Below are 19,628 nucleotides of genomic sequence, written 5' to 3'. Positions count from 1 at the left end.
TCATATGAATAAAAATGTTAAATTTGTTATGGAAACAATGGACGGTGTGCTCTGTGCACTCAACAGGATAGGGACGATGAAGCTTGACATTCGAGAACAGATTGAAAGCCTGCATTTCTGATAGTGCCTTTAAAGATGTGCAAGCCGCCCATACTGTCAATGCTGAGCATTATATAGAGGTTTTAGAACAAATGTTCCCATTCAGACATCTATTTCAGGCTTTGAGTATTTCCGCAAGACAATGCTAACCACATACTGCATTCGTAATAATAGCATGGCTTTGAAGAGGTGGTCATGTGATTAAACCAATAGAGACAAAAGCTGGAAGCCCTTTAAAAATTGATGAAAAGACAAAGAAATAGATCCAGGAAGCTGCCAAAAGTCCTACAGCAACAATATAGGATCTGTAGGAATTTCTGGCAAGGGCTGGTAGTGTACTGCATGTGACAACAATCTCCTGTATTTTTCATATGTCTGGCCCGTAGGGTAGGGAGGCAAGGCAGAAGCATTTTCTAACATAAAAATATTCAAGCCAGCTAAGTTTTGCCAAAACCTAGATTAATTCTGCCAAATACATGTGTGAAAACATGTTCTGCTCTTAGAAGAGACCATGCTTGATCTTTTTGGTCATAATTCCAAAAAGTATTTTTGGCACAAAGCCAACACCTCATAATCAGAAGAGCACCATGCCACAGTGAAACATTGTGGAAGCAGAATTTTTTGGGAAGCTGGAACTGGGGGTTCAGCCACGGTGTAGAGAATTATTAACAGTTCCAAATATCAGTCAACTTAGTATCAAACCAAAAGACAACAGTAGCTGAAACAGGATTACTTTTAACAGCAAAACAGAAAATAAATGTACTTGATGCAAGATATGGTAACTTGTACATAAACCAAGGTTTTCTCATCAAACATTGCAGATTCAGTTCAAACAATAGTCCTTCACTTTTCATAGTGATATATTCAGATCTTTTACTTCCAGGATGAACTTCCACTCAGTCCAGCAGATACAGAGCACACTGCTCCCACCTGTAGCTCCTGGCCAGGAAGAAAAGACCTAGAATGGAGTATGGGAGACCTATCCACCCTGACTCTTATGTGATATATCGTAAAAAATAAGTACAATGTTACTATAATTTAAAGTGTTTCTGCTTCACCCCTTATAAAGTTTAGCAATTCTTATAGGATTTTTCTGACGCTATCTTAGTTCATGGTGAAGTAAAAGGCATGGTCTGTAAACAGGTTACAATTCAAGACAGGAATCTTATTGTTGAACGTGATCAGTCAGAAGAAAGGTATAAAACATTTGACACATTGATATTACAATGTCAGGCCTGTGGGGTAAAGTGGCAGGACAGTAGCCATTTCTTATAAAGAAAAGCATTCATGGCCAACATCAAGTGTGCCAAAAGCATATGGAAAACGTGTTATGATTTAATAAAACCAAGGTTGACATTTTTAGCCATAATTCCAAAAAGCATTTTGTCACAAAGCCAACACTGGACATCAGCAAAAGAACATCACACCAACAGTAAAGCATGGTGGAGGCAGTAATACGCTTTGGGGACATTTTTTGACAGCTGGAATTGGGGTTTTAGTCATGATGGTAGGAATTATTAACAATTCCAAATCAATCTCTCTCAAACATGGGTTTGCCCATCTCTATTTATCAGTCAAAAATTAGTATCTTTAATAATAGTAATCCAAAGCATCAATTTTACACTTCTCAATTTTTTCTGACGATTACTGTGGAAGTGGACGTACAAGCTGCACAATGGTAATCATGACTCCATTGCAGTGGTAAAGTGTGCTCACTAAATACCTAAAGATAAAGAGGAATTTCACATTTCAGCACGACAAGGAACCTGAGCACACATCCAAATCAACAAAAGAATGGCTTCATCAGAAGATCAAAGTTTTGAAGGGCAGCCAGAGCCTAGACCTGAATCCAACTGAAAGTCTGTAGTTTGACCTAAAGAAGGCCCTACACAGGAGATCTGATAGATATGAAATGCTACTGCAAGGAAGAGTGGACAAAGACTGCTGATCATAAGGAAGCACATAAACAGTGAGAAGTGTCATCAGGCCTGAAGATGTTGCAGCTGAGTAGGACAAGAGTCAGAATAATGCCACATGACATGAGTCTATGTCATCTTCATATTTATAGTTGAGCAGATTTGTTTGGGTTCCCTCTTATTCGGCAAGCTATAGTGCTTGCCGAATTAGCTGCAGAGGGAACCCAGCTTCCTGGATCGCGCCAGCCGATCAGCTGATGGGTGCCGCAGTTGCATGTGTCGCGGCTGTGTCACAATCATAGCACATCCAAGGAGAGCCCAACAAATAGGCTCTCCATGCATGTTCTGTGACACAGCCGCAACACATGGAGTTGCGGTGCCGATCAGCAGATCGTCCGACGCAATCCAGGAAGTCGGGTTCCCTGTGCAGATTATTAAGCAAACGCTATAAGCTTGCTGAATAAGAGGGAACCGCAACAAATTCGCTTAACTTTACTACTGTTATGCAGCACTCCCCTGGGTGAAAGGAGGCATTACAAGGGCAAGCATAGTGCCAAGGGGGTGAGGTCGAACTGTGAAAGATTCTGCAGTCCGCCTGTGTCAAGTGGTGCAGGGACCAAAATTTGTGATGTCATGCTGAATACGTGATGGCTGGTAGATTTTATATATAGAGGCTCTGGCTAGTGGCAAGCCTGAAATCTGGAGGTGTGGTTCACTAGAATATAGAAGGCTGATAATGTGTGCAAAAACTGTAAAGCGCTGTGGAATATGTTAGCGCTATATAAAAATAAAGATTATTATTATTATTATTAAGGCTGAATCGCCAATCTCTATGGCTGCTATCAAACTGTAATACTCTCAAAATTAGTGTAATTAAAGCCACTATGTTTCCAAATATAACAATTACATGTTTATACACACCGTCAATTTCATGTAATAAATAGTGATGAGCGAGTATACTCGTTGCTCTGGTTTTCCCGAGCACGCTCGGGTGGTCTCCAAGTATTTGTGAGTTCTCGGAGATTTAGTTTTTGTTGACACAGCTGCATGATTTACGGCTGCCAGCCAGCCTGAGTACATGTGGGGTTGCCTATTTGCTAGAGAATCCCCACATGTATTCAAACGGTCTAGCAGCCGCAAATCATACAGCTGCGTCAACAAAAACTAAATCTCCGAGAACTCACAAATACTTGGAGACCACCTAAGCGTGCTCGGGAAAACCAGAGCAACGAGTATACTTGCTCATCACTAGTAGTAAACCCTGGTATGATTGAAGATTATGGGTCCTCTTAAAAATTCTTCATTTTCTCTTGAAAACAATTACCAAGAGCTTTTAGTTTGGCAATCACATAGTTAAAGGGATTATCCAGAACTTTGCTTGTTTTTTTTGCTATAGGGTTATAAATGTACACGCAGGTAGTTGTTAATTAACTAGTCTGCACAGCACTGATTGTCTCTTGCAATCTACGGTCACTGACAGCTGTTGGCTGCTATTGTCTGCTTCCAGTGACCTCAGAGCAGCTTCTTATGTCGGAAGAGCTACTCTGTTAACAACAGGTCAAATGAAGCAGTAGAATCAATGGCAGAAGCGATCTATGACCGCTTTGAGTCAGCAGACATTGGCGCTGGGCAGAACAGGCAGGAAGTTCACAACTACCTTCCTTCCTGTCGTATATTAGCAAAAAACTAAAAAATGCAAATTCACAGATATCCCCTTTAATACTTTGAAAATTTCCAGCCACTTTTTCCTCCAAATATTCAGTGCACCACTTTTCATACTGAGTGTGCTGATGCTAATCCCTTAGTTTACTTATAGGACTTGATTTAATTACCACCCGCATTTGTACTTCCTAGTACCGTACTTTATTTGCAATAGTAGTGGACCAATTGCATATGCCTGCATACACCGGCTGATGGGAATCTTTGTCTGCGGTAATCCGCTGACACAGGGATCCCCCTCCCATCTGCACAAACTCCCATAACATTGGCCCAAAAAAGACAAAGACTCACAAATATAGCTTGTAATATTTGTGATACTTATTTGCTATCAATATTATATTTGTCCCTACTGTAGTTCTGGTCTTTGCTGTCAATTCTCAATCAACTAATCCCCACCCCTGTATATTCTTGCCACTATTTTACACATTTAAACTTGGCACTTGCAACGGTTTCCCACAGTCTTTTCCTTTCTTATGGCATAAACCTATACGATAAGCATCAACACAGCGTCATTTGCAGTTTTGCATCACTGAACTGTCTGACGCAGGCATTAAACGCAGGTCAGCTCTGCTTGTGTCAGCTGTGTGGAGTCTCGTTATTACCAGTTCTATTGTGGAGCAGTGTGGGACAGTTGAGCTCAGTAGAAAACCAGCCAACAGGACAATGATGTATAAACCCACAGGTATCTATACTGATAAAGATGGGCTAGAGGAGCTGAGTACAGGAGCATACAGTGCACATAAGCATAGCTTGCATTGTAAAGGCAGATTAACTACTTCAGAGGTAGAGGCAGAGCTTTACAGGCAGGAAGCCAGGTGATAAATACTGTACTGTGCACGAGGAACCAGGGACATTGAAAAGCAACTGGATGGTATATAGAGCTTGAAGGGTCATTCTTTGAAGGGGGAAGGGGGGGCCGGGATATGTGCAAAACAAGTACGAAATTTAAAAGTGAGTTTTATTGGCTCATATTAATAATTACATGTACGGTACATTATAATCAGACCACACTGTGATTTTGGGAATAACCCTTTAAAAAGGAGCTATCACTAGGTCATAAGTGGACAGTGTTTCCTCTTATTTTATTCCAAATGTACCTCAGAGAATTAGACGTTTTGTTTGTGTGTTGTATTTTAATACATATTACGGATTTAGCGGTATGTTTTTTTTTGTCTGTTGGTAATTAGCAAGAGGGCATGACTCAGGATTCTCTGGGAGGGATGCATTTAGGCTGCTCTGAAAAAAATGCCTTGTGAGCCACAGCCACTTGATAAAGACCATAATATTAGCACTAAATAAACAGGTGAATAGCTATGGACCCGTACAATGGATTAAAAAGAAAAATGTAATACTCGGGAGGGCAGAAGGAATAGAAAGAGTAAGAAATAGCCACTCTTTGACTCCTCTTTACAGGGGTACCCCAGGGAGCTTCCCTCCCTTCTGGGACATTATGCAACAGATCAGGGGCCAAGGCCTGCTCATGATTATCATAACAGCCTGCCTCCTGATAACATCTCCCTTCCATGCAATCCGAGATCAGTGGCCCCAGCCAAGCTGTGGTCTTTCTATCACCCCCCTCGTTTTTCTTGCAGCAGCTGAATGATTTACATCTGATAGCCAGCTTAAGTACATGTGGGGATTCCCTAACAACCAGGCAATCCCCACATGTACTTATGCTGGCTAACAGATGTAAATCATTCAGCTGCGGCAAGAAAAACAAACTCCGAGCACTAAAAAATACTCGGAGGACCCCCGAGCATGCTCGAGATATCTCAAGTAACGAGTATATTCGCCCATCACTATTTGTAACCTTTTCTAAACCACTGTACTTTTTGTTTATCAAATCTAAAATTAAATAAGTTTGTTCCTTAATGCTCAAAATGTACCCACAACCCTGAAGAGGGAGAGACTAGCTTGGTTACATTACTCTGTGTAGTCCAGAGTGCAAGAAGAGTACCTATCAGGTGCCTGGGAGAGTTGAGTGTTGTGTTTGCTAGTGTATGGCCCGCTGCGTGAGTGGTGGTAGCGAGACGCGAGGTGTGCTTAGCTCATTGTCAGCCCATGGGGACAGGTGAGTGGACAGGCGAGTGTGGGAAGCGGGGTACTCCTTTACAGCAGCATAAAGACATGTGTATCGCGAGTGGTGATCCTCACATATTGGTGGCCGTGTTAAGATGACCATGACATAAAAACTTGTAAAAAAAAAACCAAAAAACGGCCATTGCAACCAATTACTATTTCCACGTACATACAACAGTTATATGTGAGCTGCATATACAATGTGTTCCCATACACTGCACCAGTCACTCATTGAGCCTTAGAAGTAGTATTCACAAGTAATACACCTACCAGATATTTTTGACAATCTGGTCGAATTTGTCTGTAAAGAAAAATAAAAACCATTTGTATTTAATAAATGACGGCAAAGTATCACAGAACAAATAGGTTTACAAATATAAAAATTATTTTTTGAATATACACAAGAAAGCCAGCATTACAAAAGAAGCCAACATTTACTTTCTATTAAAATAGTACACTATAATACAAAAGTACTCTTTATAATAAACATTTTTATTAGGTATTTCAATAACTACACTAATCAATGTATAGGTCATTAGCAAAGATACATGCATTAGTTGCCAAATCATTTCAGAGTTGCATAGTATTCCTAAATTAGAATAAAATGGAGATACATGGGTAGAAATAAAATGTAATCTGCAAAATAAAATATAAATCATAATTTCTATGTCTCCTCTCCCATATCATTATAGATGCCTCCTTTCCAACAAATCTAAATCAGATTTTAAAACAGAGAAATCAGATTTTACCTCTTTGCATTTAGGGCATGGTGTCAGGCAATCAAGTGTATTGGGCTATGTGGGGATGTTCAAACCATACATAACCAAACGCAGTAATTTAAAGAAAGTTTCTCATCAACGTTCATGGCCAACAACTCCCCTACCCTCCAATATGTTTTGTTAGTCATTTGAGAAGATTGTCCCATTTCTTCTAATCTATATACAGCACTATAGGAGTTAACTTCTTGATTTGTTGACCTTAAAGAAGTTGACTGTAACTTTAACATTGTTGACTTATCATTAGGATAGGTGATCAATGTCTGATCGGTGGGAGTGCGACTCCTTGCACACTCGTCAATCAACTGTTCCTTGTATCGCCACTGGCTGGAACCGCTTAGTTGCACAGAACAGCTCCATCATTGAAATACTGGCTGAGGCCGGGTACTACACATCCACACCCTATTGATTGGAATTGGTGGCAGATGTGCAGCACCCGGCCACAACCACTATACAGTAGACGGAGCTGTCCTGTGCAGCTCCGAAGCTGAGCAGTTCCGAACAATGGGAACAGCTAATTGGCAGGGGTGTAGAGTGTCACACCCCCACAGATCAGACATTGATGACCTATCCTTGGTCCCGAGCAACCCCTTTAATACCAGAGTATATTCCAATTTCCAGAAGGTATTGAAATACCTTAGGGACTTCATCTAACGGATCAGCAAGGAAAATCATAATGTCGCCCTAACGGATCAGCAAGGAAAATCATAATGTCGCCTGCAATTAATGACAACCTGCCTCATTATTCTTTACCAAGATACCTATTGTGTCAAATGTTGACTGAAGTTATCTAGAAGAATGTTCAATAGCCTTTTCTACATTTTTGTAAGGCTGGATAGACTAGAGAGGGTGCATTTTAACTTGTGTCTAAGATTGTGAACACCTAACATACCGTATTTGAAAATTGCTAATCTACCTTTAACTAAGCCAACTTGTTGTGGTGTTCAGTTTGGAAAATATGGTTGAGAATTTGTTCACCGTTAATTATTTTTTTACATTAATTTCAGATCTAGGTCAATGAGAGAGATTGATCTATAGGAAAAATATCAAAACTCTTTACCCGTTTTAGTCAATGCATTAAATAGAAGCACTATTATTATCTACTTTGGGTATCCAATTGCCATCTAAATATAAAATTACCCTGAGCCAGGGTTAATTGATCACATAGAATTTAAAAAAAAATAACCAGCTGGACATGGGGCAGTCTGTGACTAATGTTATTATGGACTCTTATTACCTTTTCTTGTCATATTGGTTCTCGCTCTCAAAGTTTAAGATTTAACTATGTTAGCCAATTGGGTAGAGAGGGCAGTAGACTCATCCTTTTTGTTTTTAGATCTGTAATTTTTATTGAATTGTATATCATTTTAACAACCAAAGATACAAATAAAGCCATCACATTTTGACAAATTAGAAAATCAGGTAAATTAAAGATGACTTGTTGGGGAACATTTGTCTCTTGCGGCATCAAAGCAAATTGCATGTTGAAACAATAAAAGACAATCAAAAGTTGTAATATCTTAATAAAAGTTATAGTTGACGCCATTTAAAACAAACGGCATCCACATATTCATCTCAGAATTCTTATCTAATAAACACCACTTAAAAAAACGAGACACACACACAATGAGGTATAGGGAAAAAAATGTACAAGAGTTTGAAAACTTCTTAACTATTATTTAACTATTATTATATATCCTTTTGATATAACATTTCATAGAATGTAACGTTCACCAGATCCTTATAGATTTCTCCATGACAGTAATTAATTTGCATAATATTCATTGGTTTGAATTGTGCCTTAGTAAAACGAACTAGGTATTCTCCTGCCTTGTTACAAACCTTGTTGTGAGGGGTTTGTCTGAAACCTGTTATAAGCCAATAGTAATATTTCCCTATATTCAACAAGTTCAGTGGAAAAGTCTTTTTGTTTCACTGTATAGGAAAATATATACGTCCTTTCATTAATCTCTGCCGACATCATATCATCTGCCGACATCATATTGATTGACAGACTGCCTGCTGTCAATCAACATGTTGTCAGCAAAGAAGCCCCACCTCAGCCGAGTGGAAGAGTAGAAGCAGCTCTGTTGATGGGATGTTACAGGAAGCAAAAAAAACTGAATTACCGCATATGGAGAAAAAAAACAGAGCACCAGTTCCACTTTTACAAAGTGGATAAGCAGAAAATATAAAAGAAAATGCCCATCATTATGTTTACAATCTTCAGTGAGTGCTGCACCCGAGGATTGGGGATGGGCGAGTCAATATACCACCTTCCCCACACAGTCTTACATTTTTGAGAGCAGCAACTATTTTTCTATGCTACGTTTTCATATGAAAACTGCAGTATTTATATTTCCACACAGAGATATAGAGGGCAGTCTCACCTTCATGCAGCGCATAGTAATAGTCTTCCGGTTCATAAAGAAAACCTTATGAGAACATAGTTCGTCATTTAGGATTACAAACAAACACACAGTATCTTTGCTGTAGGGGCTTACATTATTTCTGATATATGGTTTTCAACTTTTGAAAAAAAATCTTTGAATTCCAAAACAATGCCATATAAGATGCCAGGAATGGGTACGGGGAGTATGACACTTACAGTATGACAACAGTAGTGTAGCACTCTGACAATCCTATACAGCCTGGAACCTGCTATGTCCGATAACACTATTAACCTGCACATACAGTGTTAATCTGTAGGTTAATAGTGTAATTTAGGAGCTTTGCCACACTAAAACTATTTCTCCTTGGAGTCCCGGCTTTCAGTTATACAGGAGAGCCTGGAGCAATTCTGATCACTCACAGCACTGGTGGTTATAAGCACGCCCTGCACTGACTGACAGCCAGCACTGTACTGATACACTGTAGAACGGGCTGTCAGTCAGTGCTGGGCGTGCTTACAGTCGCTGCTCTTAGTATTGTGAGTGGTGGCTAACTGTCCGGGTACGCCTGCAGGACAAAGCCGGTGACTCCCAGGAAAAATAAATAAGTTTATTTTTATTCCTCGTCTCACTTTCAATTCCACGCCCTGCATAACAGTATGAGGCTACGTGCACATGTTGCGGAAATTCCTGCTGATTTTTCCGGACTGATTCTGGTAAATCCGCAGGTTAACCGCACTGCGTTTTTTTTGCAGATTTTGTGCGGATTCCACCTGCGGTTTTACACCTGCGGATTCCTATTATGGAGCAGGTGTAAACCACTGCGGAATCCGCACAAAGAATTGACATGCTGCGGAATAAATAACGCTACGTTTCCGCGCGTTTTTTCCCACAGCATGTGCACTGCGGATTTTGTTTTCCATAGGTTTACATGGTACTGTAAAACTCAGGGAAAACAGCTGCGAATCTGCAGCTTCAAAACCGCCATCGGATCCGCAGCAAAATCCGCAACGTGTGCACATACCCCCTTAACCTTCAGGTTAACCAGATATCCGCAGGTTAATAGCATTATCAGACTTGACCGGCTCCCTCTGATGTATAATGTATAGCAGAGTCATTTTACTATTTGCAGCGGGCGAGACAACCATTGGGGACGTCACAAAGTAAAAAGTGCAGAGTCTAAACCTGTGGGACCCGGAGTTGTAAACACTCCCATCAAAAAGTATGATGCCTGGAGTGAAGTATCTGAAAGGTATTCTTAGAGTAACTAAACCTTTATACCTTTTTTTTTTTTATAATTGAGTGCCCTCTTAATTGCAAACAGATTATTGGGTCCTGAGACCCCGACGGATTGCTCAAATACCCTCCTCCACCCAATGAGAGTGGAGGCAAAAGGAGTGCACAGCTCCTACTTTACTATGTTTAGTGAGAATGGTATTGGTTCATTAGGGATTTTCTTTGAGAGATTGATTGGGGTGTCTCAGGACCCAGACCCCCTACTTATGTGTGTGCAATGAAGAGGGCACTCAAATTTTAAAGAAAAATTATAAGATGTTTTGTTACTCTTTATACAGATCACGTAAAATATTGACAGTACCGTTACAATTAAAGGGAACCTGTCATGTCCCCTAACGCCATGAACATGCAGGTATAGCGTTCATCTGATAGAATTACAATGCTGCCCAGTCGCCTTACTGAAAGTACAGCTACTGGAACAAAACTAACTTTATATCTCCCGGCAAAATTTAGTGAACAACACACAGATCACTCATTGTTTAATTTTGACCTCCTGTGTAAACTGGCTATTATACAACCGCTCACTAAAAGTGAACAGAGTGCTGCCGGTTGGTACGCGGTGTAAACGGACACTTAATCCCATTCATCAAAAATCATCCTATTAAAGGTAGAGGAATTGAAGTGAAATATCTAGTGTCACAAGGACTCTGCCATATCCAAATGGTCCAAGGTATATTAAATGACTTGAGTTTAACAATGTGCTTGATCACTGGAGTTGATTTAACGCCTTCATCAAGTGCAAACAACAAGAAACAACCACTGACCCTTTATCTAAATAGCAATGACGTAATATTCCCTAGTCAGATGCTGTAAGATCCCCTAGTTCAATTAAAATGCTCTTCAGAAATACATATACTTAAGCAAGAGATTTTCATAAAAAGGTTCTATATGGGAACAAAATATCCCATAAATCCTAAATTTATAAATATTTAACAGTTCTATTGAAAAATAATAATCATCTAAATCCAGAGCGGAGAAAAAAGGAGATAATACCATAAACGTTTAATAGGTATTCTTTATAATTTCATTTAAGCCTTGAAAAACCAGAGTTTCAATTTTCAATGAAAATTTCTCAAATAGGTATATATATATATATATATATATATATATATATATATATATATATATATATATATATATATATATATATATATATATATATATATATATATATATATACCCCATGAACTTTTTCCATATTCTAGCCACAAACATATCGACTCACTTTTAGGGGGCCGAATACTAAAGCAACTTTTCAGATTTATATTTTTAAAATAATTAGAAAACCATGCATCATTTCCTTTACTTAAGTTTGTGGATGTAACTTGACAAAAAAAATGTGGAAAAGTTTACAGGGTGTAAATACTTTTTCAAAGCACTATATATGTATTGCTCAGGAGAATTTTGATTGAATGCATACAGCTTAATATGGGATGTGATTGTAATATTAAGTCATTGCTATTTAGCATACAAGGCCAATTCCTACATCATTGGAGGCCTGGATTAATTTGGATGGAGCAGCAGCCACTTCCAATAGGTGACCCTTCAGTTGCTTCACTGTGTTGGGCCTATCCGTGTACAACCTTAACAGGTGAGCGGCTTCTCAAACTTTTTAAATTCTTTTATACCACTGATCCACACCATGGATAGCCTCTTATTTCAGCATCTTATAAAACGTTATTCTACTTTATGTCATGACTAAACCTATTTGCTCTGGGAAATAGAAAGTTTCATGGTTGAGAAATAAAATTTGATAATGAAACGTCAACTGAAATCTTACCTTAGACCTGATGCATTGTCCTTTTCTTCATTGTGAAATAAATTGCTGTCTTTTTCTACATAAAGGGAAAAGAATTCAAAAGGTTTATATTTTTGCAGAGTAAAAAAAAGTAGCAAATAAAACAAAAACAAAAAAAACACAAACAGCACTGCATAGACTAAAAATAAATACAACCAAAAGAACAACCAATGTTTCGATAGTGTTCATGAAGACAATGTCTGCCTATACAGTGGGGGAAAAAGAGAATTTGATACACTGCCGATTTTGCAAGAAATCTCCCACAAGTGACACCATTGTACAAATGAAACCCTTTAGGGAACTTATCTAGATGTGTCGTGAGCACCTTGAACATCCATGTGCTTCACAGAATTTTACAACGTTGAGCTGTGAAAATTAACCCCTTTACCCCCAAGGGTGGTTTGCACGTTAATGACCGGGTCAATTTTTACAATTCTGACGACTGTCCCTTTATGAGGTTATAACTCTGGAACGCTTCAACGGATCCCAGTGATTCTGACATTGTTTTCTCGTGACATATTGTACTTCATGATAGTGGTAAAATGTCTTTGATATTACCTGCGTTTGTGAAAAAAAAACGAAATTTGGCGAAAATTTTGAACATTTTGCAATTTTCCAACTTTGAATTTTTATGCAATTAAATCACAGAGATATGTCACACAAAATACTTAAGTAACATTTCCCACATGTCTACTTTATACCAGCACAATTTTGGAACCAAAATTTTTTTTTGTTAGGGAGTTATAAGGGTTAAAAGTTGACCAGCAATTTCTCATTTTTACAAACAATTTTTTTTTTAGGGACCACATCTCATTTGAAGTCATTTTGAGGGGTCTATATGATAGAAAATAACCAAGTGTGACACCATTCTAAAAACTGCACCCCTCAAGGTGCTCAAAACCATATTCAAGAAGTTTATTAGCCCTTCTGGTGCTTCCCAGGAATTTTTGGAATGTTTAAATAAAAATGAACATTTAACTTTTTTTCACAAAAAATTTACTTCAGCTCCAATTTGTTTTATTTTACCAAGGATAACAGGAGAAAATGGACCCCAAAAGTTGTTGTACAATTTGTCCTGAGTACACCGATACCCCATATGTGGCAGTAAACCACTGTTTGGGCGCATCACAGAGCTCGGAAGCGAAGGAGCGCCATTTGACTTTTCAATGCAAAATTGACTGGAATCGAGATGGGACACCATGTTGCTTTTGGAGAGCCCCTGATGTGCCTAAACATTGAAACCCCCCACAAGTGACACCATTTTGGAAAGTAGACCCCCTAAGGAACTTATCTAGAGGTGTGGTGAGCACTTTGACCCACCAAGTGCTTCACAGAAGTTTATAATGCAGAACCATAAAAATAAAAAATCATATTTTTCACAAAAATTATCTTTTCGCCCCCAATTTTTTATTTTCCCAAGAGTAAGAGAAGAAATTGGACACCAAAAGTTGGTGTACAATTTGTCCTGAGTACGCCGATACCCCATATGTGGGGGTAAACCACTGTTTGGGCGCATGGCAGAGCTTGGAAGGGAAGGAGAGCCGTTTGACTTTTCAATGCAAAATTGACAGGAATTGAGATGGGACGCCATGTTGCGTTTGGAGAGCCACTGATGTGCCTAAACATTGAAACCCCCCACAAGTGAAATCATTTTGGAAAGTAGACCCCCTAAGTAACTTATCTAGATGTGTGGTGAGCGCTTTGACCCACCAATGGCTTCACAGAAGTTTATAATGCAGAGCCGTAAAAATAAAACAAAATTTTTTACCCCAAAAAATTATTTTTTAGCCCCAAGTTTTGTATTTTCCCGAGGGCAACAGGAGAAATTGGACCCCAAAAGTTGTGGTCCAATTTGTCCTGAGTGCGCTGATACCCCATATGTGGGGGAACCACCGTTTGGACGCATGGGAGGGCTCGGAAGGGAAGGAGCGCCATTTGGAATGCAGACTTAGATGGAATGGTCTGCAGGCGTCACATTGCGTTTGCAGAGCCCCTAATGTACCTAAACAGTAAAAACCCCCCACAAGTGACACCATTTTGGAAAGCAGACCCCCTAAGGAACTCATCTAGATGTGTTGTGAGAGCTTTGAACCCCCAAGTATTTCACTACAGTTTATAACGCAAAGCCGTGAAAATTAAAAAAAAAACTTTCCCCAAAAAATTATTTTTTAGCCCCCAGTTTTGTATTTTCCCGAGGGTAAGAGGAGAAATTCGACCCCAAAAGTTGTTGTCCAATTTGTCCTGAGTACGCTGATACAACATATGTGGGGGGGAACCACCGTTTGGGCGCATGGCAGGGCTCGGAAGGGAAGGAGCGCCATTTGGAATGCAGACTTGGATGGAATGGTTTTTATTACGATTTTTGGGAGGCAGAGTGAACAAAAACCAGCAATTCATTAATTTCTTTTTATTTTTTGGAGGGGGGGGGGACGTTTATACCATTCTGCATGTGGTAAAATTGATAAAGAATTTTATTCCTCGGATTAGTACGATTATTATTATCTATACAATAAAAACTATTTTATATTAAAAAAAATAATTATTTTTGCATGTCTATTCTGAGAGCTATAACTTAATTTTTCGCTGATGACGGCTAGTTTTCTGCGGGACAAAATGACGTTTTCAGTGGTACCATGTATATATTCGTCTTTTTGATCGTGTTATTCCACATTTTGTTCGGCGGTATGATGATAAAGCATTGTTTTTTTGCATTTTTTTATGGGGTTCACTAAAGGGGTTAACTAGTGGGACAGTTTTATAAGTCGGGTCATTACAGACGAGGCGATACTAAATATGTGTACTTATGTGCACACAGTCAGGTTTTTTCACGATAAAAACGGGATAAAAACGGGATAAAAACGCATTAGAAACCGCAGACATATGCATCATATCATTTAGAATGCATTCTGCAATTTTTGTACACATGATGCGTTTTTTCTGCAAAAAAAAAAAAAACACATCGCGGTAAAAAAAGCAGCATGTTCATTAATTTTGCGGATTTTCTGCAGATCTTTTCAAGCCTGTATCATCACTTTTATTATTATTTATATAGCACCATTGATTCCATGGTCCTGTACATGAGAAGGGGTTACATACAAATTACAGATATCACTTACAGTAAGCAAACTAACAATGACAGACTGATACAGAGGGGCGAGGACCCTGCTTTTACGGGCTTACATTCTACAAGACGGTGGGGAAGGAGACAATAGATTGAGGGTTGCAGGAGCTCCGGTGTTGGTGAGCCTGTGGCTTCGGTAGTGGTGAGGAGGCAGTAGGGTCAGTGCAGGCGGTAGGCTTTCCTAAAGAGGTGGGTTTTCAGGTTCGGTCTGAAGGATCCGAATGTGGTTGATAGTCGGACGAGTTGGGGCAAAGAATTCCAGAGGATGGGGGATATTCGGGAGAAGTCCTCGAGGCGGTTGTGGGAGGAGCAAATAAGTGTGGTGGAGAGAAGGAGGTCTTGGGAGGACCGGAGATTACGTGAGGGAAGATATCGGGAGATTAGTTCAGAGATATATGGAGGAGACAGGTTAAGGATGGCTTTGCAGGTTAGTATTCGTAATTTGAACTGGATACGCTGAGGGAATGTGAGCCAGTACAGAGGGGGGAAAGCGGAGGAGTAGCGAGGAGAGAGATGAATTAGTCGGGCAGCAGAGTTAAGGATGGAATGGAGAGGTGCAAGGGTGTTACCAGGGAGGCCACAGAAAAAGATGTTGCAGTAGTCAAAGCGGGAGATGAGGGCATGCACAAGCAAATTAGTAGATTGACGGTTGAGGAAAGGACGGATTCTGGAGATATTTTGGAGTTGGAGGCGACATGTTTTAACCCCTTCAAGACCCAGCCTATTTTGACCTTAAAGACCTTGCCGTTTTTTGCAATTCTGACCAGTGTCCCTTTATGAGGTAATAACTCAGGAACGCTTCAACGGATCCTAGCGGTTCTGAGATTGTTTTTTCGTGACATATTGGGCTTCATGTTAGTGGTAAATTTAGGTCAATAAATTCTGCATTTATTTGTGATAAACACGGAAATTTGGCGAAAATTTTGAAAATTTCGCAATTTTCACATTTTGAATTTTTATTCTGTTAAACCAGAGAGATATGTGACACAAAATAGTTAATAAATAACATTTCCCACATGTTTACTTTACATCAGCACAATTTTGGAAACAAAACTTTTTTTTGTTAGGAAGTTATAAGGGTTAAAATTCGACCAGCGATTTGTCATTTTTACAACGAAATTTACAAAACCATTTTTTTTAGGGACCACCTCACATTTGAAGTCAGTTTGAGGGGTCTATATGGCTGAAAATACCCAAAAGTGACACCATTCTAAAAACTGCACCCCTCAAGGTACTCAAAACCACATTCAAGAAGTTTATTAACCCTTCAGGTGCTTCACAGCAGCAGAAGCAACATGGAAGGAAAAAATGAACATTTAACTTTTTAGTCACAAAAATTATCTTTTAGCAACAATTTTTTTATTTTCCCAATGGTAAAAGGAGAAACTGAACCACGAAAGTTGTTGTCCAATTTGTCCTGAGTACGCTGATACCTCATATGTGGGGGTAAACCACTGTTTTGGCGCACGGCAGGGCTTGGAAGGGAAGGAGCGCCATTTGACTTTTTGAATCAAAAATTGGCTCCACTCTTTAGCGGACACCATGTCACGTTTGGAGAGCCCCCGTGTGCCTAAAAATTGGAGCTCCCCCACAAGTGACCCCATTTTGGAAACTAGACGCCCCAAGGAACTTATCTAGATGCATAGTGAGCACTTTGAACCCCCAGGTGCTTCACAAATTGATCCGTAAAAATGAAAAAGTACTTTTTTTTCACAAAAAAATTCTTTTAGCCTCAATTTTTTCATTTTCACATGGGCAACAGGATAAAATGGATCCTAAAATGTGTTGGGCAATTTCTCCTGAGTACACCAATACCTCACATGTGGAGGTAAACCACTGTTTGGGCACATGGTAAGGCTCGGAAGGGAAGGAGCGCCATTTGACTTTTTGAATGAAAAATTATTTCCATCGTTAGCGGACACCATGTCGCGTTTGGATAGCTCCTGTGTGCCTAAACATTGGCGCTCCCCCACAAGTGACCCCATTTTGGAAACTAGACCCCCCAAGGAACTAATTTAGATGCCTAGTGAGCACTTTAAACCCTCAGGTGCTTCACAAATTGATCTGTAAAAATGAAAAAGTAATTTTTTTTCACAAAAAAATTCTTTTCGCCTCAATTTTTTCATTTTCAAATGGGCAGTAGGATAAAATGGATCATAAAATTTGTTGGGCAATTTCTCCCGAGTACGCCGATACCTCATATGTGGGGGTAAACCACTGTTTGGGCACTCGGCAGGGCTCGGAAGAGAAGGCGCGCCATTTGACTTTTTGAATGGAAAATTAGCTCCAATTGTTAGCGGACACCATGTCGCGTTTGGAGAGCCCCTGTGTGCCTAAACATTGGAGCTCCCGCACAAGTGACCCCATTTTGGAAACTAGACCCCCCAAGGAACTTATCTAGATGCATATTGAGCACTTTAAACCCCCAGGTGCTTCACAGAAGTTTATAACGCAGAGCCATGAAAATAAAAAATAATTTTTCTTTCCTCAAAAATGATTTTTTAGCCTGGAATTTCCTATTTTGCCAAGGATAATAGGAGAAATTGGACCCCAAATATTGTTGTCCAGTTTGTCCTGAGTACGCTGATACCCCATATGTGGGGGTAAACCACTGTTTGGGCGCACGGCAGGGCTCGGAAGGGATGGCACGCCATTTGGCTTTTTAAATGGAAAATTAGCTCCAATCATTAGCGGACACCATGTCACGTTTGGAGAGCCCCTGTGTGCCTAAACATTGGAGATCCCCCAGAAATGACACCATTTTAGAAACTAGACCCCCAAAGGAACTAATCTAGATGTGTGGTGAGGACTTTGAACCCCCAAGTGCTTCACAGAAGTTTATAACGCAGAGCCATGAAAATAAAAAAAAAAATTATTTTCTCAAAAATGATCTTTTAGCCTGCAATTTTTTATTTTCCCAAGGGTAACAGGAGAAATTTGACCCCAAAAGTTGTTGTCCAGTTTCTCCTGAGTACGCTGATACCCCATATGTGGGGGTAAATCACTGTTTGGGCACATGCCGGGGCTCGGAAGTGAAGTAGTGACGTTTTGAAATGCAGACTTTGATGGAATGCTCTGTGGGCGTCACGTTGCGTTTGCAGAGCCCCTGATGTGGCTTAACAGTAGAAACCCCCCACAAGTGACCCCATTTTGGAAACTAGACCCCCAAAGGAACTTATCTAGATGTGTGGTGAGCACTTTGAACCCCCAAGTGCTTCATAGAAGTTTATAATGCAGAGCCGTGAAAATAATAAATACGTTTTCTTTCCTCAAAAATAATTATTTAGCCCAGAATTTTTTAATTTTCCCAAGGGTAACAGGAGAAATTTGACCCCAATATTTGTTGTCCAGTTTCTCCTGAGTACGGTGATACCCCATATGTGGGGGTAAACTACTGTTTGGGCACATGCCGGGGCTTGGAATTGAAGTAGTGACGTTTTGAAATGCAGACTTTGATGGAATGCTCTGCGGGCGTCACGTTGCGTTTGCAGAGCCCCTGATATGCCTAAACAGTAGAAACCCCCCACAAGTGACCCCATTTTGGAAACTAGACCCTGAAAGGAACTTATCTAGATGTGTGGTGAGCACTTTGAACCCCCAAGTGCTTCATAGAAGTTTATAATGCAGAGCCGTGAAAATAATAAATACGTTTTCTTTCCTCAAAAATAATTATTTAGCCCAGAATTTTTTATTTTCCCAAGGGTTACAGGAGAAATTGGACCCCAAAAGTTGTTGTCCAGTTTCTCCTGAGTACGCTGATACCCCATATGTGGGGGTAAACCACTGTTTGGGCACACGTCGGGGCTCAGAAGGGAAGTAGTGACTTTTGAAATGCAGACTTTGATGGAATGGTCTGCGGGTGTCACGTTGCGTTTGCAGAGCCCCTGGTGTGCCTAAACAGTAGAAACCCCCCACAAGTGACCCCATTTTAGAAACTAGACCCCCCAAGGAACTTATCTAGATATGTGGTGAGCACTTTGAACCCCCAAGTGCTTCACAGACGTTTACAACGCAGAGCCGTGAAAATAAAAAATCATTTTTCTTTCCTCAAAAATTATGTTTTAGCAAGCATTTTTTTAGATTCACAAGGGTAACAGGAGAAATTGGACCCCAGTAATTGTTGCGCAGTTTGTCCTGAGTATGCTGGTACCCCATATGTGGGGGTAAACCACTGTTTGGGCACACGTCAGGGCTCGGAAGTGAGGGAGCACCATTTGACTTTTTGAATACGAGATTGGCTGGAATCAATGGTGGCGCCATGTTGCGTTTGGAGACCCCTGATGTGCCTAAACAGTGGTAACCCCTCAATTCTAACTCCAACACTAACCCCAACACACCCCTAACCCTAATCCCAACTGTAGCCATAATCCTAATCACAACCCTAACCCCAACACACCCCTAACCACAACACTAACCCCAACACACCCCTAACCC

At 40.0% G+C, this 19,628-nt stretch overlaps 1 protein-coding gene across 7 annotated transcripts in view; it reads right to left on the bottom strand.

Moving 5' to 3' along the window:
- The window catches only part of LOC138642413 (uncharacterized), a 347,309-nt gene that overhangs the window by 140,490 nt on the left and 187,191 nt on the right, over window positions 1-19,628 (bottom strand). For all 7 annotated transcript variants that reach the window (XM_069730557.1, XM_069730558.1, XM_069730555.1 and 4 more), the window contains 2 exons: window positions 12,056-12,110; window positions 6,084-6,114 (listed from right to left, as the gene is read on the bottom strand). In XM_069730557.1, the coding sequence (XP_069586658.1) occupies window positions 6,084-6,114; window positions 12,056-12,110 (86 nt within the window). The remainder of the gene's footprint in view (window positions 1-6,083; window positions 6,115-12,055; window positions 12,111-19,628) is intronic.

Source organism: Ranitomeya imitator, chromosome 6 (assembly GCF_032444005.1).
Source record: "Ranitomeya imitator isolate aRanImi1 chromosome 6, aRanImi1.pri, whole genome shotgun sequence".
NCBI classification, from domain to species: domain Eukaryota; kingdom Metazoa; phylum Chordata; class Amphibia; order Anura; family Dendrobatidae; genus Ranitomeya; species Ranitomeya imitator.
This window is presented reverse-complemented; position numbering and strand designations above follow the sequence as displayed.